General features: G+C 44.1%; 1 protein-coding gene across 1 annotated transcript in view; it reads left to right on the top strand.

Annotated features, from left to right (window-relative positions):
* LOC123803119 (uncharacterized) overlaps positions 1-24,475 on the top strand; it is a 121,199-nt gene that overhangs the window by 70,920 nt on the left and 25,804 nt on the right. Inside the window, exons 4-6 of the mRNA XM_087860460.1 lie at positions 20,320-20,423; positions 21,599-21,673; positions 23,202-23,322. Of these exons, the coding sequence (XP_087716586.1) occupies positions 20,320-20,423; positions 21,599-21,673; positions 23,202-23,322 (300 nt within the window). The remainder of the gene's footprint in view (positions 1-20,319; positions 20,424-21,598; positions 21,674-23,201; positions 23,323-24,475) is intronic.

Genomic DNA, 24,475 nt, shown 5'->3' with positions numbered 1-24,475 from the left:
TCTTTTTTTTTTCTTTTCTATTATATTATGTTAGTCACCATACAGTACATCCCTGGTTTCTGACGTAAAGTTTGATGATTCATTAGTTGCGTATAACACCCAGTGCACCATGCAATACGTGCCCTCCTTACTACCCATCACCAGTCTATCCCATTCCCCCAACCCCCTCCCCTCTGAAGCCCTCATTTGTTTCTCAGAGTCCATAGTCTCTCATGCTTCATTGCCCCTTCTGATTACCCCCCCTTTCTTTATCCCTTTCTTCCCCTACCGATCTTCCTAGTTCTTATGTTCCATAGATGAGAGAAATCATATGATAATTGTCTTTCTCTGCTTGACTTATTTCACTTAGCATTATCTCCTCCAGTGCCGTCCATGTTGCAGCAAACGTTGAGAATTCATTCTTTCTGATAGCTGAGTAATATTCCATTGTATATATGGACCACAACTTCTTAATCCAGTCATCTGTTGAAGGGCATCTCGGCTCCTTCCACAATTTAGCTATTGTGGACAATGCTGCTATGAACATTGGGGTGCATATGGCCCTTCTCTTCACTATGTCTGTATCTTTGGGGTAAATACCCAGTAGTGCAATGGCTGGATCATAGGGTTGCTCAATTTTTAACTTTTTAAGGGACCTTCACACTGTTTTCCAGAGTGGCTATACCAATTGCATTCCCACCAACAATGTAGGAGGGAACCCCTTTCTCTACATCCTCTTCAACCTTTGGTGTTTCTTTCCTTGTCCGTTTTTGCCATTCTAACTGGCACAAGGTGGTATCTCAGTGTGGTTTTGATTGGAATTTCCGTGATGGCTAATGATTTTGAACATTTTTTCATGTGTCTGTTAGCCATTTGTATGTCTTCATTGGAAAAGTGTTCATATCTTCTGCCCATTTTAGGATTTGTTTATTTTTTTCTCGTGTATTGAGTTTGAGAAGTTCTTTGTAGATTTTGGATACTAGTCTTTTATCTGTAGTGTCATTTGCAAATATCTTCTCCCGTTCCGTGGGCTGCCTCTTAGTTTTTTTGACTGTTTCCTTGGCTGTGCAGAAGGTTTTGATGTTGATGAAGTCCCACAAGTTCATTTTATCTTTTGTTTCTCTTGCCTTTGGAGATGTGTCATGAAAAAAGTTGCTGTGGCCGATGTCGTAGAGGTTGCTGCCTGTGCTCTCCTCTAGGATTTTGATGGATTCCTGTCTCACATCGAGGTCTTTTATCCATTTGGAGTTTATCTTTGTGTATGGTGTGAGAGAGTGGTCAAGGTTCATTCTTCTGCATGTAGCTGTCCAATTTTTCCCAGCACCATTTATTGAAGAGACTGTCTTTTTTTCCACTGGATGTTTTTTCCTGCTTTGTCAAAGATTATTTGCCCAAAGAGCCGAGGGTCCATTTCTGGGTTCTCTATTCAGTTCCATTGGTCTATGTGTCTTTTTTTGTGCCAATACCATGCTGTCTTTGTGATCACAGCTTTGTAGTACAGCTTGAAATCAGGCAACGTGATGCCCCCAGCTTTGTTTTCCTTTTCAAGAATTCCTTGGCGATTCGGGGCCTTTTCTGGTTCCATACAAATTTAAGGGCTGTTTGTTCCAGTTCTTTGAAAAATGTCATTGGTATTTTGATTGGGATAGCATGGAATGTGTAGATTGCTCTAGGTAGCATAGATATTTTAACGATGTTAATTCTTCCGTTCCATGAGCATGGAATATTTTTCCATCTTTTTGTGTCTTCTTCAATGTCTTTCAAGAGCGATTTGTAGTTTCTAGAATATAGATCCTTTACATCTCTGGTTCAGTTAATTCCGAGATAATGTATGATTTTTCATGCTATTGTAAATGGAATGGATTCCCTAATTTCTCTTTCTTCAGTCTCATTGTTCTTGTATAGAAATGCAACTGATTTCTGAGCATTGATTTTGTATCCCGCCACATTACTGAATTGCTCTATAAGTTCTAGTAGTTTGGGGGTGGAGTCTTTTGGGTTTTCCATATAGAGTATCATGTCATCTGCGAAGAGAGACAGTTTGACATCTTCTTTGCCGATTTGGAGACCTTTTATCCCTTTTTGTTGTCTGATTGCTGCTGCAAGGACTTTTAGTACTAAGTTGAAGAATAATAGTGAGAGTGGGCATCCTTGTCGTGTTCCTGACCTAAGGGAAAGGCTTCCAGCTTTTCCCCATTGAGAATGATATTCACTGTAGGCTTTTCATAGAATATGAAATTGAGGAATGTACCCTCTATTCCTACAGTCCGAAGGGTTTTAATCAGGAAAGGATGTTGTATTTTGTCAAATGCTTTTTCTGCATCAATTGAGAGGCTCATATGGTTCTTGACTCTTTTCTTGCTGATATGATCTATCACACTGATCGATTTGCGAATGTTGAACCACGCTTGCATCCCAGGGATGAATCCCACTTGGTCTTGATGGATAATCCTTTTAATGAACTGTTGCCTCCTATTAGCTAGGTAGGATCTTGTTGAGAATTTTGGCGTCCAAATTCATCAGGGATATCGGTCTGTAATTCTCCTTTTTGATGGGGTCTTTGCCTGGTTGGGGGATCAAGGTAATTCTGGCCTCATAGAATGACTTTGGTAGTTTTCCTTCTATTTCTATATTTTGAAACAGCTTCAGGAGAATAGGTATTATTTCTTATTTGAATGTTTGGTAGAATTCCCTGGGGATCCGTCAGGCCCTGGACTCATGTTTTTGGGGAGGTTTTTGATCACTGCCTCAATCTCTTCATAATTAATCGGTCTGTTTAAGTAACCAGTTTCTTCCTGTTTCAGTCTTGGTTGTTTATAGGTTTCCAGGAAGGCATCCATTTCTCCCAGGTTGTTTAATTTATTGGCATAAAGCTGTTGATAAAAAGTTTCTAATGATCCTTCCTATTTCATTGGTGTAGGTTGTGATCTCTCCCTTTTCATTCATAATTTTATTAATTTGGGTCCTTTCTCTATTCTTTTGAATAAGTCTGGCCAGCGGCTTGTCGATCTTGTTGATTCAAAGAACCAGCTTCTAGTTCTGTTGATCTGCTCTGCTGTGCTCCTGGTTTCTAATTCATTGATCTCTGCTCTAATCTTGATCACCTGCCTTCTTGTGCGTGGGTTAGACCTGTTCCAGTTCCAGCTTCTTGAGGTGTGAATATAAAAACTGCATTTTAGATTTTTCTATTCTTTTGAGTGAGGCTTGGATGGCTGTGTATTTCCCCCTTAGGACCACCTTTGCAGTGTCCCATAGGTTTTGGACCGATATGTTTTCATTGTCGTTGGTCTCCATAAATTGCTTAAATTGATTTTTAATTTCCTGGTTTACCCAATCATTCCTGAGCAGGATGCTTCTTAGTTTCCAAGTGTTTGAGTTTCTTCCAAATTTTTCCTTGTGATTGAGTTCCATTCTCAAAGCATTGCGGTGTGAGAATATGCAGGGAATAATCTCAGTCTTTTGGTATCGGTTGAGACCTGTTTTGTGACCCAGTATGTGATCTATTCTGGAGAACGTTCCCTGTGCATTCGAAAAGAATGAGTATTCTGTTGTTCTGGGGTGTAGTGTTCTGTATATATCTATGAGGTCCATCTGGTCCATCTGGTCCGTTCAAAGTTCTTGGTTCTTTGTTGATTTTCTGCTTAGGTGATCTGTCTATTGCTGAGAGAGGAGTGTTGAGGTTCCCTACTATTAACGTATTATTATCTATATCTTCCCTACTATTAACGTATTATTATCTATATGTCTCTTTATTCTGGTTAAGAGTTGGCTTGTGTATCTAGCTGCTTCCCTGTTGGGAGCATAGATATTTATAATTGTCATATCCACTTGTTGGATACATCCTTTAAGAATAATATAGTGTCCTTCTGTATCTCTACCTACCTCTTTAGTTTAAAATCTAATCTGTCAAGGTACAACACCCAGTGATGACAAAAATACTCAACAAAGTAAGATTAGAGGGAACGTACCCCAAAATAATAACAGTAACCATATATCTAAAACACACAGCTAACGTCATACTCAATGGTGAAAAACCAAAAGTTTTGCTTCTAAGATCAGAAAGAAGACAAGGATGTGCACTCCCAGCACTTTTGTTTAATATAGTACTGCAAGTCCTGACCTCAGCAGTCAGACCAGGAAAAGAAAGAAAAGGCATCTAAATTGGTAAGGGAGAAGTAAAACTGTCACTATTCGTGTATAGCACGATAGCACGATACTGTATCTAGAAAACTCTAAGGACCCTACCAAAAAAAAAAAGTCACTAGAACTCATAAGTTCAGTAAAATTACAAGATGCAAAGTTAATACACAGATCTGTTCCATCTCTATGCACTACGAATGAAATAGCAGAAAGAGAAATTGAGAAAGAAATCCCATTTACAACTGCACCAACGATTAAACACACACACACACACACACACACACACTTGGGAATAAATTTAATGAAAGAGGCTTTAAGACCGGGACTCTGAAAACTATAAATACACTGATTTAAAGTCATGACACACACACAGAAAGTAAAGACATTCGATGTTTGTCGATTGGAAGAATTAATATTCTTAAAATGTCCATACTATCTAATCCACAGATTTAAGGCAATCCCTATCAAACACCAACAGCATTTTCCACCGAACCAGAACAGACCTAGAATCTGTATGGAGTCGCAAAAAATCCTAAATATCCTGGAACATGGCTGGAAGTATCACAATTCCAAACTTTAATTTACGGTACAAACATGTCGTAATCAAAACAGTATGGTACTGGCACAAAAATAGACACACAGAGCGATAGGACAGAATAGGAAGCTCAGAAATAATTCCACAACTATATGGTCAATTAATCTTCAACAAAGGCCACAAAAGTATACAGTGGGGAAAATAAAGCCGCTTCAGCAGATGATCTTGGGGAAACTGGACAGCAACGTGCAGAAGAATGAAACTGGACCACTTTTTTTCCACCATAGACAAAAATTAACTCAAAAAGCTTAAGGACCTAAATATGAGACCTGAAACCATAAAAATTTTAGAAGAGAGCACAGATAATTTCTCTGACATCAGCTGTAACAACACTTTTCTAGATATGTGTATATGATCCTTTTAGTGTATTACTGAATTTGGTTTGCTAATATTTTGTTGAGGATTTTTGTAAGTGTATATTAGGAATATTGGCCTGTAATGTTTTTCTTGCAGAATCCTTGTCTGGATCAGGTATCAGAAGAATTCCAGTTTTATAAAATGAGTTTGGAAGAATTCCCTCCTCCTTTATTTTTTGGAAGAATTTGAGTATTAATTCCTTTTTGAATATTTTGTAGAATTCACCTGTGAAACCATCTAGTCCTGGAGTTTTGTTTTTTGGAGGTTTTCAATTACTGATTCAACCTGCTTACTAATAATCTGTTCAGATTTTCCATTTCATCAGGATTCAGTCTTAGCAAGTTGTATGTTTCTGGGAGTTTTATCAATTTCCCTTAGATTGTCCAATTTTTTGTATATAATTGTTCAGAGTAGTTTCTTATGATCTTTGGCATTTCTCTGGTATCACTCTTTCATTTTTTATATGAGTTCTGTCTCTCCCTCTCTCTCTCTCCTTGTTTTTGGGGGTGGGGGAAATCTAGGTAAAGGCTTGTCAATTTTATTTTCAGAGAATCAGTTCTTAGTTTCGTTGGTATACTCCATTATCCTTTTAGTCCCGCTTCATTTTTCCCTGCTCTAATCTTTGTTATTTCTTTCCTTCTAATAACTTTGGCCTGATGTGTTCTCTTTCCAGTGCCTTAAGGGGTAAAGTTAGGTTGTTTGTTTGAGACTCATCTAGTTTCTTGAGGTTTCATTTATTACTAGGCATATGTGGTGTTTTAAATCCATTTATGAAACAGAAATGAACACTACATTCAGTCATAAATTAAAACAAAACCTAAATATCTTTTGGGGCGCCTGGGTGGCACAGCGGTTAAGCATCTGCCTTTGGCTCAGGGCGTGATCCCGGCGTTATGGGATTGAGCCCCACATCAGGCTCTCCTGCTATGAGCCTGCTTCTTTCTCTCCCACTCCCCCTGCTTGTGTTCCCTCTCTCGCTGGCTGTCTCTATCTCTGTCGAATAAATAAAATAAAATCTTTAAAAAAAAAAAAAACCTAAATATCTTTAGAGTTCAGTAATTCATCTGTTGTGTATAACACTCAGTGCTCATCACAAAACCCAAATATATCATGAGGTTTCATGTGTCCTCACACTTTTCTTTAAGCTTCTAAAGCATATTGTAGAATTTTTTATAAATTGTAAATTTTCCGTATGAGATATGTGAGTTTGCCTGTATTTTTTTAATCCGTTGCTTTTATTGAGTTTATGGAGATGACTATGACTAATTATCCACCCTTGTCTTTGTGCAAACAATGAAAACAATTAAAGCAGTGTTTCTCAAACTTTGGTGTGCATTAGAATTGCCTGGAAGACTTGTTGATGCCAAAGGTAAATCCCACTGGATTCTGATTCAATAGTTCTCTCGAGGGCTAGAGTATTTGCATTTCTGACAAATGTGTAGGTAATGCTGCTGGCTTTGGGGCCATCTTTTTGAGAACTGTGGAATTTGTCGAGCCTCTGGGACCTTAACTATCATCTAATAATTTTTTTTTATTTTTCATACACATCATAAATATACTTTAAACTATATTATAGGCAGCTTGTGTTGAAAACATAGTGCGTTAGTACTGTTAGAATCAGAAAGGCAGTTTCTATCTAACTGAATTCTGACTACGACAAGTAAAGGGTATGGAGTCACAGGGTCAGAAGAGTTAGTGAATAAAGGATATTTGGCTGTGTTCCTAGAATATAGATGCTCCTTCCAAGTGTTCTGTATTATGGTAGCAATTGAAAACAGCAACGTGGGAGCTCTGTGACCTTGGGCTCAAACCGTTCGGATTAAGCTTGGGATTCCTAATATTTCAATGAGGTTGAACTAGAGGACAGCAACTTTCAGCTACAACATGCAGCAGTGTTAACTACAGTGATTGTGTAGCACATGACATTCTCAGGACTTACAGCTGTGGGTTGTACCTTTGATCCCCTTCATTCAGTTTTCCCTCCCGTCACCCCGTGCCTCTGGTAACCATAAATCTGATCTCTTTTTCTATTTGTTTTTCTATTTGTTTTATGTTTTAGGGTCCACATATAAGTGAGATCATCTAGTATTTGTCTTTCTCTGCTGACTTATTTAGTATAATGTCCTCAAGGACCATCCGTGCGGTCTCAAATGACAGGATTTCATTATTTTTATGGCTGAATAGTATTCCATTGGATATACAGACTACATTTTCTTTATCCATTACTCTGTTGATAGATACAGGTTGTTTCCATATCTTGGCTATTGTAAATAATGCTGCTATGAACATGGGGTGGCAATACCTCTTCAACAGGCTAACTTCTTTTTTTTCAACATGTTAATCTCATTTTGTTCAGCTATGTAACCAGAAGTGGAATTGCGGGATCCTTTGGTTATCTTATTTTTAATATTTGAAGAAAGTTCATAGGTTTTTCCATACTGGCTATGCCAATTTACATTCCCACCAACAGTGCACAGGAGTTCCCTTTTTTCTACATCTTCATCAACATTTGTTATCTTTTGTCATTTTGATAATAATTATTCTAACAAGAATGATATCTCGTTGTGGTTTTTGTGGTTTTGATTTGTATCTTCGTAAAGATTAGATGTTGAACACCTTTTTTTTTTTTTTTTTTAAGATTTTATTTATTTATCTGACAGAGATACAGACAGCCAGCGAGAGAGGGAACACAAGCAGGGGGAGTGGGAGAGGAAGAAGCAGGCTCATAGCAGAGGAGCCTGATGTGGGGCTCGATCCCATAACGCCGGGATCACGCCCTGAGCCGAAGGCAGACGCTTAACCACTGTGCCACCCAGGCGCCCCTGAACACCTTTTTTATGTGCTGGTTGTCCATTTGTCTTCTCTGGAGAAATGTCTATTTAGGTCCTTGGTCCTTTCTTTAGTTGGTTTCTTTTTTCTTTTCTTTATTTTTTTACTTTCTTTCTTTCTTTCTTTCTTTTTTTTACATACAACTGAGTTGTATGAGTTATGTATATATTTTAGGTATTAATTTCTCTTCAGATACATGATTTGCAAATATTTTCCCATTCCATATGTTGCATTTTCATTTTGTTGATTATTTCTTTCACTGTGAGGCTCTTGAGTGTAGTACCACTTTTTTTTTTTTTTATTTTGTTGCTCGTGCTTTTGGTGTTATTTTTAAAATATACTTACCAAGACCAATGTCAAGTAGTTTATTCTCTATGTTTTCTTGTAGGAATTTTATGATTTCAGGTCTTCCCTGTAAGTCTTTTATCTATTTTGAGTAAATTTTTGTGGATGATGTAAGATAGGGGTCCAGTTTTGTTCTTTGACATGTGAATATCCACTTCTCCCAGCATCATTTACTGAAGAAGCTGTTTTATTTTTCTCCATTGAGAATGCCTCCCTTCTCAAAAACCGTATGTGTCTGGGTTTATTTCTGGGCTCTCTCTTGTGTTCATTAGTCTATGTGTTTGTTTTTATGCCACTACCATAAGATTTTGATTTACTATAGCTTTATAATACAGTTGAAATCAGGCAGTGTGATGCCTCCAGCTTTATTCTTCTTTCTAGAGATTGTTTCGGTTATCCAAAGTCTTTCATTGTTTCATTCAAATTTTAGGATTTTTTTTTCTTACTGCAAAAAAAGTCATTGGAATCTTGATAGGAAATTCATTGAGTCTATTGGTGGCTTGGGTAATTAACATTATTTCTTGCAATTCATAAACATGCAATACCATTCAATTCATTGGTGGGTTTCTTTTTTTGTATCTGTCATCAATGTCTTGTTTTCCGTGAAGAGACCTTTCACCTCCATGCTCAAGTTTATTTCTAAGTATTTTGTTGTTTTTCTCCCTAACATAAATGTTCTTTGTATCTTTTCCCTTATATCTTTTTCAGATAGTTTGTTGTTGGTGTATAGGAATGCTACTGCTAGGTGTACATTTATTTTCTATCCTACAACTTTACTGAATTCATTGATTAGACCTAACAGGGTTGTTTTTATAGTCTTTAGGATTTCTATATGTCACCTGCAAATAGAGACAGTTTTAACTTCTCCCTTCCCAATTTTTATGCCTATGATTTCTTTGTCTTGTCTGATGGTTCTGCTAGGACTTCGAGTACTGTATTGAATAGGAGTGTTGAGAGTGGGCACCCTTGTCTTGTTCCCCATCTTACATGACAGATTTTCAGTCTTTCACCAATGAGTGTGATGTTTGCCGTAGCTGTGGGTTTGCCGTATGTGGCCTTTATTGTGTTGAGGTACGTTTCTTCACGATCCAATTTGTTGAGGGTTTTTATCATGAATGCATGTTGTACTTTGTCAAATGCATGTCAAATGCTTTTTCTGTATCTATTGAGATATTCATATGATTTTTATCTTTCATTCTGTTAATGTGATGTGTCACACAGTGATTGATTTGCATATGTTGAACCATCCTTGCACCCCCTGGACAAATCCCAGTTGATCGTGGTATATGGTCCTTTAAGATGCTGCTGAATTCAGTCTGTTAATACTTAAAGAGAATTTTTTCATCTATATTCATCGGGGACACCAGTATATAATTTTCTTTTCTTGTAGTCTTTTTATTTGGTTTTGGTATCATGGTGATACTGGCCTCTTAAAATGTGTTTGTGTGTATTCCTCTTATGTTGATATTTTTGGAAGAGTTTAAGTAGTATAGGTGTTAATTCTTCCCTTACGGCAGGTCTAGTAGTGAGGAACTCATTTAGCTTTTCTTTGTTTGGAAAAGTCTTTATCTCTCCTTTATTTCTTTTTTTTTTTTTTTTTTTTTAAAGATTTTATTTATTTATTTGACAGAGATAGAGACAGCCAGCGAGAGAGGGAACACAAGCAGGGAGAGTGGGAGAGGAAGAAGCAGGCTCACAGCAGAGGAGCCTGATGTGGGGCTCGATCCCATAACGCCGGGATCACGCCCTGAGCCAAAGGCAGACGCTCAACCACTGTGCCACCCAGGCGCCCCTCTCTACTTTATTTCTGAAGGACAGCTTTTCCAAATAAAGCATTCTTGGCTGACAGGTTTTTTTCCAAGTGGAGATGTTTTGACCTGGAAGTTTCATTGAAGAAAGGTGACCGTGATCTTGCTGCCCTAGGCCAGAGTTTTCTGCACAGCCGTATTTCCTCTGACCCTCTAAGGAGGCATGGAAATCTGCCAGGGAACAAAGCCACACAGACAACCTCCTCACGTTAAACCCAACCCCCTGACAAGGGGTGGTGAAAGGCCAACCAGGCAGAGCAGCCTGAACAGCCAAGCAGCAGGCCCCTCCCCCAGAAGACAGACCGGAAGAACAGGTAAGTGACACGCTTATTTCCTACAGGACTGCAAAACTCCACAACATGGGTGAACTTTTACATTAAGTGCATTTATAAAAATGCAAGCTTTGACTCCACTTTTGGGACCTACCCAAAGTAGATTCATAAAGACAGAAAGTAGAATGGTGTTGCCAAGGGCTGGAATGAGGCAGTAATGGTAAGTTTCTGATTCATGGTGTAGAGTTTTAGTTTCACAAGATGAAATGAGATGTGAAGTTGGGTTAGACGGAGGTTGTAGAAAGGGTATTAATGCATTTAATACATTTAAAATGTATTCCATGAACTTAATGTACTTAATGAAATATAAACCTATAAATGGTAGATTTGTAGACGGTAGATGGTAGATTTTTGATTATGTGTATTGTATGTCAATAAAAATATTTTTTCTTTAAAAACTGCAAATACAGAGAAATGAACACAGGACAATTTAGTCTTGCCATTTTGGTGCTGCTATTTTGTCTCACCCATTTTCCTGGAGACAACTTTGATCCAACAAAATGTTCTCATTCTGTGCCCACTTAAAAGCTTAAAATCAGAATTTTCCAAAACATGAAAATTTTTTCAAAACGGTATTTTCAGAGTTAATTTAATAAGACATTTTATTCCTTGATCAATTTTTAAAAATGTAGCACAATTTAAAATTCTATTTTATCTACTTTAACTTTAATTCACTGATTTTAAAAATCAGAATCAATTTTTTATGCAAATGGCTTGGATTTTTTATCCATATCATAGTCTACTGACTGTGGGTTCTGCTGTTTTACATTTTGCTTATGTGTCATTATTTTTACCAAGTCAACTTTCCTGATGCCCATTATGAATATTAAAATATTTTTTGCCCAGTTTTCTTGATATAATTGATCACTGTATATAATTGACACACTGTGTATGTGTAAGCTATTATGTGATAAGAACTCTCAGAATTTACTCTCTTAACACCTCTCAAACCATAGAGCGGTATCAACTGCAGTCATCATGTTGTACTGTAAATCCCTGTTATTTATCTTAAAACTGGAAGTTTGTACCTTTTCACCATTCACTCAATCCCTGCCCCCACCCTCCCCTCTGTTTCTTGTTACTTTAATCTGATCTGTTCTTCTGAATTAGTTTTCCGCCTTTTCTTTTCTTTGTTTTAGATTCCACATAAAAGGGGAAAATGTCTATGTATCTATCATCTATATAGTATCTATCTCCCTATATATATCTATACCTACACATATGTAGTGTTTGCCTTTCTCTGTCTCACTTGTTTCACTTGGCATAATGCCTCTAAGTCCAAAACTGTTATCACACTTAGCAGGATTTCCTTTTCTTATGGCTGATTAATATTCCATTATGTAGGTAACACTTCTTTATCCATTCACCACTAATGGGCACTGATGTTTTCCTTGTCTCAGCTATGGTAAATAAAGCTTCTTGCACATGGAAGTGCAGGTATTTCTTAGACATATTCCTTTGTTTTCTATGGAATGTTCCCAGACGTGGAGCTGCTGCACATACCGTGGTTCTGTGTTCAGTGTGTTGAGGACGCTCCATACTGTTTTGCACAGTGCCGGCGCCAGTGCGCATAGGCTCCTTTGCTCCACATCCTCACCAGCATTTGTTGTCTCTTGTCGTTGTTATGACAGCTGCTCCAATTGATGTGATAGGTCATTGCGCTTTGGGCTTGCGCATACCTGCTTATCATTTGTTTATGTTCTCTGGGAAAGTGCCAGAGCACTGAACACTGTCTCTGGGGTCCAGGGGCAAGACCAGTCTCCATTAGACCTTCAGGGTCCTCGTTTGGACATACAAGGGTGGGTGCAGAATCACTCTTCTGGCTGAGGTGAGGGTGCTGGAATAGTAAAGAGGACACCATGGGAGTGGACAGAAAAAGGAGAAAAGGGAGGTTTCTGTGGTCCCTTATTCTGCTCTTGGAGCCTGGAGATCCTGCTCCTTTGCCACTCTGACTCTGGAAAGCCACTGCCTTGAGGACACCCAGATAAAAGCACCCCTTTCTTTGGTGGTGTGCCTGCCTGGGGCTGTACCACTAGAGACAGAGAACGTGATGCAGGGTGCTTCCTTGTCCATGGTGCCTCATCAGTTCTGCTGGAGATACTGGAGAAGGAAGAGTCAGGCAGAGGCCATTGTGGTTGTCCCCTTGCCCAGAAACAGCTCGAAACTTTTAGTTGCGCTTCTCCCTACAGTCTAGCTTGTTAAAAGGGGAGGTGGGCTCCAAGATCTTCTCAGTTATTCATTCAGTAACTATACACTAAGCACTCCCCTATGCCAGGTACCTTGGCGGACCCATGAGGAGAGCTGAAAATACCAAGAGCTCCCTGCTTTTAGGGGCTCACAGTCTAGAGATGGACAAAGCACAAACCAAAGACGTGAAAGAAAAGAGCAAGTGCTATATACGACGACTGAAGTGTGTAATGAAGGAAGGCTGGGGAGTCATTGGATAGGAAAATATGAAAGGCCTCACTGAGGGTGACATTGCTGAAAACAGATTGACAAAAGGGAGCTAGACCTGCACACGTCTGTGTGCGGTGTGTCAGAAAGAAGGGAGCGCTGTTGCAGACACTCACTAACAGAGCTGGTTTGGCCAGAGGAGGTGAAAAAGGCAGCCCCCGTGGCTGGAGGGACACTAGGAGGAGAGCAGAGGGGAGGGAGGAAGGCAGGGAGAGGTGCTGAGGCCTGGGAGACTGTTACTTATCTATTGTTCCTATGTTACTGCCTTGCCCCAGTAGCCTGAATCTTAAAATGTATATATTTAATTTCTCACAGTTTTTGTGGGTGAGGAGTCCAGGCACAAATAAGCATAGTTCCCCAGGCTCAAGGTGTGTCAGAGGCTGTAGCAGTGACTGAGGCTAGACTGGCAGAGGATTTTCTCCCAAGTTGGCTCACATGATTCGGGAAGCTGTTTGGACTCAGAATCTGAGTTCCTGTGTGTCTTCTGGCCTTGGCACAGGCCAAGTTCTCTGCCATGTGTGCTTCTACACATGGCAGCTCAAAATATCTGTGCTCGATTTTTGGTTCAGAGATCAAGAAGAAAAAGGGAAAGGGAGTGAGACGCAGAACACAAGAAAAGTAACTAGGAAGTTAGAAACTCTTTGCAATTGAAACTTAGACATCACATTTCATCGCATTGGCTGCATCCTATTGGTCAGAAGCCAGTAACTAACCACCTAATGGGTAGAGAGTGATGCCTATACCACAAGTCTGGATCGGTGGGAGCCACTGTGAAGGCTGTTCCGCTCATAGACAAAAATGAGGCAACTGGGGCGCCTGGGTAGCGCAGTCCTTAAGCGTCTGTCTTCGGCTCAGGGCGTGATCCTGGCGTTATGGGATCGAGCCCCACATCAGGCTCCTCCGCTAAGAGCCTGCTTCTTCCTCTCCCACTCCCCCTGCTTGTGTTCCCTCTCTCGCTGGCCGTCTCTCTCTGTCAAATAAATAAATAAAATCTTTTTTAAAAATTTTAAAAAAATGAGGAACTGGGTCTCATTCTAAATATAATGGGAAACAATTGAACAGTTTAACTACAGAGGACAGCAATATCTGCTTCTTCGTTCATTTCCACCCCATCATAGTGCCCACATTTACACAAGGCCAAGTGGGAAAGTGTTCCAATATTACATTGTTGGAACCCAGGCCTCTGTTGAGCGGCCCTCCATGCCAAGTCCCACCCCTTCTTGTAATTCTTCCATCCTGAAAATTGTGCTTCAGATACACAGGGGACCACCCCACCCATGTTACATTATCCACATACACCTGATGATGTCCCAAGAAGTGGATTCTAGCCTGATCCCCACTAAGCAGCTTGGGAAAGTGGGGAATATGTGAGAGACACAATGATTTAGGACTCAGAACTGGGAAAACAAAGAAAAAAGGTCTGAATTCAGTTCTGTCTCCTGAAACCTCAGACCCTGGTTACATTTCCAGAGAGTGGTGGCTATGGCATTTTTGGCTCATAGTGTACAGTTAAGGAGATGACATGGGGGAGAAAAGTAAACAGTTCGTTGCCAAGAGACGGCAGAGGCCAAGGTACTGGAATCTTGAAGAAGCGACCTCACTTCCTTGGTGATAGGCCCCAATTGAACTTAGAACTCTGGTAACCAGGCACATCCATTCAAAGAAAGCCTGCTTTCCAGCTCACTTGACTCGAGACGTTCAAGAGAACAAGATGTTCTGTTGCTGTATTCCTACTTTCAGGGGCTTTGGCCCAGAAAGTCCAGAGAGAAAGACTTTCACATCATTGTAGTCGTCGTCTCAGCCCGCTTTTCCGAGCCCTCTGGACATGTGGCAGGAGACACCAACAGGTAACACAGGGCAGCTCAGAGCAGCCCACTGGAGAGCAGGCAACAACAGTGATCCTACTTCAGCAGGCCCACACCTCTTGCCCCTCACTAAGTGTGTGTGTGTATGTGTATGTGTGTGTAGAGGAGGGGGCAGAGGAAGGATGCCCTTCCTGGGCAGAAGCAAGCTGCCAGGTGTTGGAACCTGGCCCATCTTTCATGTTCACACCCCAGGTCATAGCAGGCAGGATGAGAAGCTGAGTGCTGGGGACCAAGCTCAACCACCTGTATGTTAATCATGAGCCCTAGGGTTTCATCTGGCTTCCTCTTTGTTGGATGTCTTTTCTGCTGCTTCTCTTAGCCTTAACTGGAGAACACGATTTCTAATGGGGGTGGCCCCTTGTGGCAATGTCCCGTGAGGCCACTAATGTCTCTTGGCCCCATATATATGGGGCACTGCATTTTCGGAGCTGCACCCAGGAGATCATTGATGAGCTGGTCTGTGACTTTAACTATTCCAACTCCCTAGACAAGTGTCAGGTGCACCAGACCACCCAGGATCAGTGCTGCCTGAGGTGAGAATGGGAAGAGGGTTCTCCACACCCAGGGCCCCCACACAAATATGGGGACAGACCTAGGGCCCTCCTATAATGTTTCCACATGAGTGTCCCTCAGGCCCAACCACAAAGTAATCCCAACATCTACACCTCCACCACCAGCTATGGGATAAGGTAGGAAGACTCTTCACATATATGGGAATGGTAGAGAATATAATTAATGTTTTTTTGCAGTTTAGGGGCGTAGGTTATTTTGTTTTGTTGTGTTTTATCTTACTTTTCCCGAAGCCATGAGTGTCTTTGTACTGTTTTTATTATTTTCCCTACTCACCCAGGTATCCTGTGTAGAACCCAGCTCCACTGTCCTTGGAGAACTTGTCTAAGGCCTTATAAATCCTCACACTAAATAGGGTGATTGAACATAAAAGGAATGGTGGGATGAAGTCATTCTATATGTTTCTCTATAACGCGTCATTTCTCAGAGTACATCAAATCATTGTAGGTCCACCAGGTCACAAGCTGTGTCCTTATATGTCTTTTTGGACCTCCGAAAGGAGGTCGTCAGCCACAGTAATTCAGCCTTTCAAGGCTGGTGGAACTTGACATGATTCAATTCTGTTGCCATTTCAGCAATGCTGCAAGGAACACTTAAGTGTCTTAACAAACATTTTTAGCTGCTAGATCTGCCAGAACATAGAACCACAGATTGGGTGGAAGGCCTCTGATGCCTCCTGGCCCAGGTAGCTGGCTCTATCTTTTCAGAGTTCCACCCAGGACATCTTTGATGAGCTGCTCCAAGGGTTCAGCTACTTCATCTCCTTTGACAAGCAGCAGGTGCATCAGGCCACCAACAACATCCAGTGCTGGTCTGGGGTGAGAATGGGTCCAAATTCATGTCCTATCTCAGGACCCACAGATGATCAGGGCAAGGCCAGAACCCACACTAGAAACAATTGGCTCCCCTGTGGCCTGCCAAGGAGGGTGGTTTCCCCTGAACCTTTCTCCCCATGTCAGGAACAGACCAGGCCTCATCAGCATGGGAGGAATGCCATGCATTCCATGCTCTGGACAGTTCTCAGGCCCAACGTCTATGATCTCAAGCAGCGTTGGAGATGCTAAGCTTCTGCTTTCTCCTGTCTGCAGTAGGGATGTTTACCGATGACTTAAAGGCATAGAGTTCTTAATAAAGGCTATTAAAAGAGAGAAATGCTATTGTTGCTCAACTAACAAAATGGGTTAAAGGGAACAATGGTTTATCATTTCACCCCTAAAGCCAATTGCACCTTTAAGCCTAGAGCCCTTTTCTGGGCGGGCCTTCAAGTCCCTTTTCTTGCACAAGTTCCCGAAGCGTTGGGAGTCTCTGGTCTGAACGCCAGACCCTGATCTTCCTGGTGGTTCATGGAGTTGAAGCTGAGTACACTGCGCTCCCCCCCCCCCCCGTCTTTCTGGTGGGGAAAAAGAATTAATCCTGTCCCTGGACGAGGCCTGCACGATGCTGATGCTCAGAGAAGGCACAGTGGAGCATTTCGTACGCTCCCTGGTACCATTCTTCCCAGATATAAACATATCAAATATCACAATTTTCTGCATAATACCATGTGTTCACTTCACCCAAACAGGTCCTGGGCCAGCAGTTCAACAGGTGAATGCCCACCCCAGGCACAGCACAGGAGTGAGACTCCCACCTACTAGCTGTATGTCTTGGGAATGTCACTGTACCTCTCTGAGCTTCACTTTCCTCTTCTGAAAAATGGGGTGGTAAGAGGCTGAATCTCATAGGGTTACTGTAGGAAATCATGGGAGAAAACACGGCACGGGCTTATCTGGGGCCTGGCTCTGTAGAAAAGGCTGCTGAACATGCTGGGCATCTTCATGTTTAGTAGTTCTCGCTCTCCAGTGAAGAAGCTCTCAACCTCAACCCTCACAGACCTGTGGCCCTTCTGGGTTTACAAAAGCAAATGGAAAGCTCATAGTTTTCCTGTTTGCAAAGGACTTCTGAGATTCCATCTAGTTGGTCCTGGCACTGGTCCTTTATGTGACCAGATTAGGGAGTCACTGGGGGCAGGCAGAGCCGCCCAAGGTCCACTCAGTATTTGGAAAGTACTGGTTAGGAGTCATTCATTCAATAATATGTATTAGGCATGTAGTAATGCAGGCACTTTCCAGTCACTAAGATAACTCAGTCGACAAAGTAGATACAATGTCTGGGTCTCAATTTTAGTCAGAGGGTCAGATAGTCACTCTACACATCATAAGCACCCATGTCCATAGTTCATTAGATATGACATCTTCATGGCCTACTCTAGGTGTGAATAGATCCACCCGTGTTTGTACCATTATGATGGACTATAACAAGTAAAAACACGGTCTTTGGGTCCAGAAGGAAAGACTGCTGCCTCCACAGAGCAGGGTGGGAGATACAGGGGTTGTGGCTGGGGAGGGACTTTCAGAGCCATAGATCTCACAGATCTCTTGGTTTCCATGGGAGGGCTGAATTTGGGGGGCTTCCTGAAGAAGCAAATGAGTCAAAAAGAGCTATGGATGGGCCTTCAAGCCCTCTGGGAAGCAGAGCACAATCTGGGCTGAGCTGGTGCCTAAAACATCCACCCCTTTGATGGTCTCATCTTGCTCTGCCTGCCCCTTTCCGTATCCACCTCTGCTGACCACAACTGGGGCCAATAATAGAAGCTGTGGTGAGCAGACCACTCACAAATCTGCCTCAAACTTAAGCCCTGATACTGGTCTGCATGGAAGACGGAGTAGACTAGACCTATGGCCGTGAAGAGTGTAAGTGGAAAAACCACTCATTCAGGTTTTCTGGATGAGCAAACCACTGCAAAGACAGCTACAGAGGGGTTGGAAGTGGCCTGGGGCCATCTTCTGGGACCCACACAGAAAGAACGGTGCTGTGGGAGTAGCATGTGGAATGAAAGGCCAGGCCTCTGACTGTGCTCCACATATGACTTGAGGTAAAGCGGGGGGGGGGGGGGCTCTGTACATCTGAAGTGCCATGACTGGGACCTGAAAAACCATGCCCCCATTCTCCTGCTGCAGCGGGAACTTCTGGAGCCTGTAGAGGCAGAGGGTAAGGGAGATTGCAGTTTGGGAAGGCTATCTGGAATGGGGCTCATGGATTGGAAATTCATTGGATACATTTTTTTAATATTTTCTTATTATGTTATGTTAGTCGCCATACAGTACATCCCAAGTTTTTGATGTAAAGTTCCATGATTCATTACTTGCGTATAACACCCAGTGCACCATGCAATACGTGCCCTCCTTAAGGCCATGGTATATGTCCTGTTTTTGGAAAGGCACATGGAAAGTCAGTTATGTGGATGAACCTTTCTCTTTAACCTGCTCCAGTGCCAGCTCCAGGGCTCCTTCCAGTTGCAGAGCCAGAAAAAGGGCCTTCTATGGAGCTAGAGGCAACCCCAGCTCTGCATCGACCATCACCTGCAGTGTCAGAGCCAGCCTCCCCTCCATCAGCTGTTGCAGAACTGGAACACATGCTCCCATCATCTCCATGTGTGCCGGGTGCTGAGCTGCAGTCAGCTGGACCATCAGCTTTCCCAGGAATTTTCACTCCAGCTCTGACAATAGACATAGAGCCCACTGTGACCCCAGATGGTTCCTGCTGTGTCACCCCAAAGAACCAGCTGGGTGAGGAGAAGCCTGACCTCCTGGACTTCCCTTCCAGGCTTGTGACAGAGCAACTCACATATATGGATACGGTGAGCAGTTAGGCTCTCAGGGTGGGGCAGGGACAAGCGTTTCTTCTGCTGTAGGCTGCCTCACACCTGCCTTTCCCTGATGTGGACTCCTATGGTCTGGGACCAAATCTCAGCTCCACCACTTCCCAACCCTGTCAACCCATCAAGGTGCTTAGCCCCAAGCTTTCACTGTCCAGCTGCGGACTGTAGCGAGAGACCCTGATAAGCACTGATACGGAGGTACTAGGGAGAAGAAATGAGCCAGAATGGAGAGACCAATGGGCAGGCCCTGGTCCCGTGGGTGGAGGAGGGCAGCTCTCTGTGTTCAGTCAAGTCCATGGGTCGCCCACCCACTTGTTTTGGAGGCTGAGTACCCTCATCAATTACTAGGTATCTGATGTGTACTTAAGTGCAGGGCAGATAGATAAACCTGTGGTTGTAGCTATCATGTGAGAATGTGTATCTGAGAGGGGAGTAGAACCAGAGGGATGAATAGTTGGAGGGGAAGAGTCCCCCTTGGGAGGAGCCACCTTGAACAGCAGCGTGGAGCTTGGAGTTTGTGAGGATGATCAGGATGCAAATGCCCTCCTTCCTTCCCTCGTCTCTATTTGCTCCTGGGCCATCCTGTCCTGGGCCCCTCAGTGAAAAAGAATGGAGTGACATCCAGGGACTCCAACCAGGCTCAGGCCACATTCTCAGCTTTCTGAGCTCTAGCTCTGACCTGTGACCCCTATCTAGGACACTACTCTTGCATGTGAAATAGCTGGGTGAACAAACCTCCCCCTGTTCTCTAGGAGCTGTTCAAGAAGCTGCTGCCCCATCAGTGCCTGGGCTCCGTCTGGTCCAAGCGCAATAAGCCTGGCAGTGAGCACCTGGCACCCACAGTCCGGGCCACTGTCGCCCAGTTCAACGGTGTGGCCAAGTGTGTCATCACTACCTGCCTTGGCAACCCAAGCATGACAGCCCGGGACAGGGCCATGGTGGTGGAGCACTGGATCAAGGTGGCCAAGGTATGCAACGGGAAGCCCAGCTGAGGTGATCTCCTGCGTCTCGGGCACTGCTCTTCCCTTGATCAGGTCTCAGGGTGGAAGGCCCTGGTCTTTGCCCTAGGGACTGTGCAGTCCCTAGGCTCTTCCTTCCAGAGGCTGACTGTGACTTGCATGGCCCAATGTTGGGATGCTCTGTTCCTCCTTGACTTCTTCCTTGGAGTGAGGTAAAATCCTTTGTCTCTCAGCATTGGGACTCTTTGGGCCTTATATGTGCCCTTCGGCAGGTCCCTGGACATCTGCTTCATCCAGGAGGAGTGATTTAAACTGAGGGTGACTGAAGCTCTAGAGAAAATCAGCCTCCACTACCCACGTGACAGCTCATTCTCTTCCCTCCCCAGGCCTGTCAAATCCTGCAGAACTACTACTCCCTGAATGCCATCGTCTCGGCTCTGCAGACTGTCTCAATATACCACCCCAAGAAGACATGGGAGAACGTTTCCAGGTGAGACGGTCTCTCTGCATGGACGGACCAGGATGGATCAGGGATCTCCCAGAGGCCTGTCCTCTTCCCCCTCAGCCAGCTTGGACCTCCTGGGAAGCAGCAATCCCTGACTACAGGACCTGGGCTGGCAGGCGGGTCTCTCAGCCTCCCTGGAGAATAGGCCACCATGTCTCCTGCTTTAGAAATCAGTTTTCCTAAATGTTCCCCCACAAGGCTGAGCTGAATAAATATTTTCATGTGTTTACAACCACTAAACTCTGCCCAATTGAAACCAAAATTGACCAAAACAGAGCTGCTCAATTAATATGGGAATGGAGTCATAGGATGACCTACATCAGAGCTCTCTCCCATGTCCTACAAAGACCTTAGTGCTCAGAGGAACCCAGAGAAAACTGTTATCCAGGCAATTTGACACTTTGGGGTTCTCAAATAAAAGGGACTTGCACTCAATCCTGCCACATTAGTCCTCCAATCGTCCTGCCTCCTTTCCCTCTATTCAGGAAGTGCTTTCAAAACTTTAAAAAGCTGGGCACTGAAGACAACCCACAGAGCAGGAAACTAGTCATCAAGGTAGCATGGAAGGTGCAGGTCTGGAAAGAGAAGAAGGGTGTGAGGGAACAGGGTCCTGCATGGATGAAATAGGGAATGGCCTGAAGCATTCCTTGGAGAGGGGAAGCCTTTGGCATGAATGTGGTGACAGGCTGGGGTGAAGATTCCATTGGGGGTGGAACAACCAGGTGCTGCTCAACCAGATTCGCTAGCCTAGACACCCTGTCTCTCTATGTTAACAGCTAGTCCAGATGGACACCTGTACAAACCTTGAAAGCCCAGAGGACAGGGCTCTGCTCAGTGAAGGGGTTGGGATGGGTTGAGGGCCACAACAATAATGATAGTAATACGATACTGAGTCCTCAGGAGACGATGGGAGGTAGGTAGAATTCTCACTTTTCCTGATGAGAAAACAGGCTCAGGGAGGCCAGGCTGCAAGCTCAGGGTCACACATGGAGAATGTTGGAGCTGAGATTTTTCTAGAATCACTCATGGCATGCTTAAGGATAATGTTTATCAGTTATCAGCGGACTTAAGTCAGATGTCTAGGGTCTGAATTAAAAGATGGTGGGGGCAAGTGGACTGAGGGTATTACGGTCTCAAGGATCTTGTCCTTGGCCCTACAGGAGCAACCATCTAATAAATCTGCCACCCTGGTGATGGCCCTCCGGAGAGCCCAGAAGAAGAGGCTGCAGAAGAAGGTGAGTGTGCCTGAGGCCCAGGGCCTCCAAAGTCAGAGGAGAGGGGCTTCTCCCTGAGGGCTGGAAGCCTCCAAATCAGTACAGGTGGGACTTCAACTCCAGCTCCACTTCCTGTTGCTTCTAAAATTCTTGTTTCAAAGTGACCAGCAGGAGGGTCTAGAAAGCTGGATCCAGAATGTGTTTCGGGATGGGGAGGAGCCCAGGACTATATACCCTGTGATTTTCTAAAAGCAGGCCCTGGAGGTGATTAGAAAGAGTATGATGTACTTGGAGGGTGAGGGGAAAGGGAATTGAGGGGAGACTGCTAAGGGTCCTAGGCTGCTCCATGTGGGAAACTGGGGTGGGCCAGGAGGCTGCAGCATTTTCAGGGGAGGGTCCCCATGGGCATCAGAGAGCAGGGACTCATCCCAACCCTACCGCTCATGACACAGGGTGTTGTCCCCTAACTTGGCACTTTCCTCACTGAATTGGTGATGCTGGATATTGCAATGGAGGACTATCTGGAGGTGGGTGAGCCTGAGGATTGTGGGGGAGGGACCAGAATCCGGAGGTTTGGGAGCAGAGCGCCCCTGTACTGAGCCCTGAGCTCTCAGGACTCGGCAAACCTCCCCTCATGACAGCCTCACAGTTGCCCTTGTGAGCTGGGGTCTCTTGCCCATCTCAGTGATAAGTGAAGGGACGCTGCACTTAGGACACGGCTCCCGGTGCCGAAGACTGGTGAAGCAGCAGAGCTTCCTGAAGGCAAAGCTGCGTGAAGTCTGTCTGACTGGACCTCAGCCTCCCCTGGTGAGGTTGCCCGTGGGGGGAGAATGAAGTCAGGACCCTCCACATCAGCAAGCACCTCAGTAGCCGCAGCAGCCCCTTCCTGCCTGAGGCTTCGGCCTCCCCTACTGTCTTCCGAGAGGGTAGTGCTACAGGGTCCCGATCTGTAGCCAGTCCATCTGCCCCGTGTCCTTTCTCTGGACCCCAGAGCCTTGCCTAGATCCCAGTCCCATTATCAGTGTTTGCAGAGCCCACAAATGTGTCTTGGCCTTAGCGCAGCATTAGAAGGTGTGGGTGTAAGGTGCTAGTAATAACCAGGGGGCTCCTTCTGATGGACTTTGGCTCTCTGCTTTCCAAAGATGTGAGATCAACCACCAGAAAAAGAATAAGGTTGTGTGTCACTTCCTGTAGGAAAGGGTAGGGAGTAGGCCTCAGAGATGTCCCTGGGAAGAACATTGCTTGGCTCCATCCCCTCCGTCTCACGTTTACTGGGATAGTTTGATAATAAAGAAGTGGAAGACCCATCTAGTTAGTAAGTGGGGATAGAGGAATGCCATCAAGGATAGCTTCCCGTAGGAAGGGCTATTTATACTCACCTCTGAGAACAGGTTGGGATTGGATGAATCTGCAGGCAGGAGGGTGGCCATGTGTGCCAGGACCCGGGACAGTTCCCCTCTCCCATTGCTCAACCCTCACCAGGCCCTGCAGCTACCCCCCTCCCCCGCCCCAACCTCCCTATACATCCTGTGCTTCTCTCTCTGCTCAGGAATACCAAGTCATGACGGACATCATGCTGCTCCAGGTGGCTGCCAAGAATTACACCCTAGAGCCCGAGGATCCTTTTTGGGCCTGGTTCCAGGCTATGGAGTCTCTCAGTGAGGTGAGAGGTGAGGCCCATCAGGAGCTGGGTCGGTGAGGTTCGGGGTGGACTCTTTCTGCTGGCCACTCCTGGGATCCTCCTTCCCTGGGCAGCCTCAGGCCTTGTTGCCGGGGCGCCTGACTCCAGCTGTGGGCAAGCACTGGCAGGGACTCTTAAATGGAAGCTCCTGGGCAACTCACAGGTGTCCCTCTGTCCTTAGCTACACCCTGTCCTGCCAGCTGGAGTCCCGGTCCTAGCTGGTCAGTAGCACTCAAGAAGGAGAAGAACTGGCCGCAGTCAACCTCAGGGCTGAGCAAGTGTCCAGTGGCCCTGCAGGGATTCCTCAGCAGCTGGGGATTTGCGGTGCATCCGCCCCATGTGCTCCACATCCCTTCCTCCCATCTATTTAGTTATTTGACGGGGGGCAATATTTATTCTCTTAAATAGTAAGTGGTAAATTCAAATATTATTATATTAAAGCCCTTTTTTCTTTTAGAGCCCGAGAGTGTGGTTTGTTCTTTTACTTCCTACAGTAACGTAGAAGATATAGACTCTCATATTCATTCCTGAACTAAGGAATCTTAAAGCGTCATCAGCTATTGTATGTGGGAGGAAGGAGAAGAGCCAGTCCTCCTCCCTAGCTACTGGAGGGTACCCCCAAATCCCCTTTACTCAGAGGACAGGTTCATTTCAGTACAATAAATTTGGGCAAACAGCAAAGGCAGCCCCTCAGAACTCCTGAGATTTAGAGGTTGAAGGTACTTCCACAGAAATAGCAACAACCACTGAAAGTGGGAGTCTTTAAGAGTCACACTCCCCAGAACTGCTTCCTGTCCAGGACAGGAGCCGCTTTTTTCCACTATAAAGGAAGGTGGACTATTTCCTGCTTCCTTTGTTGACGTGGTGTTCTTGTTTTGTTTTTGTTTTGACCCAGTATCGAGAACTTGTAGTTTTCTAGTTCAATCTCTGGAATTGCACCAGCACTAAGTGGGGAAAAACATGTAAAGAGATCAAATCCTGCATGTGGAAGGGACAAAGCCAGAGGAAGGTAATTTGCAAATAGTCTGAGGGCAGGCAGGACTTGCCATCCTCAGTCTCCCTCTAAGGGCTCCAGGTTCACCATTTACTGAGACTGGAATCCTTCTGGGATCCTTGTCAATGATCTCTGGATTCCTATTCCT

This window comes from Ursus americanus, unplaced genomic scaffold, assembly GCF_024610735.1.
Source record: "Ursus americanus isolate L20-20 unplaced genomic scaffold, mUrsAme1.1.p SCAF_65, whole genome shotgun sequence".
Classification (NCBI taxonomy): Eukaryota; Metazoa; Chordata; class Mammalia; order Carnivora; family Ursidae; genus Ursus; species Ursus americanus.
Note: the sequence above shows the minus strand (reverse complement) of the source record. Positions and strands in the feature narration are given on the sequence as shown.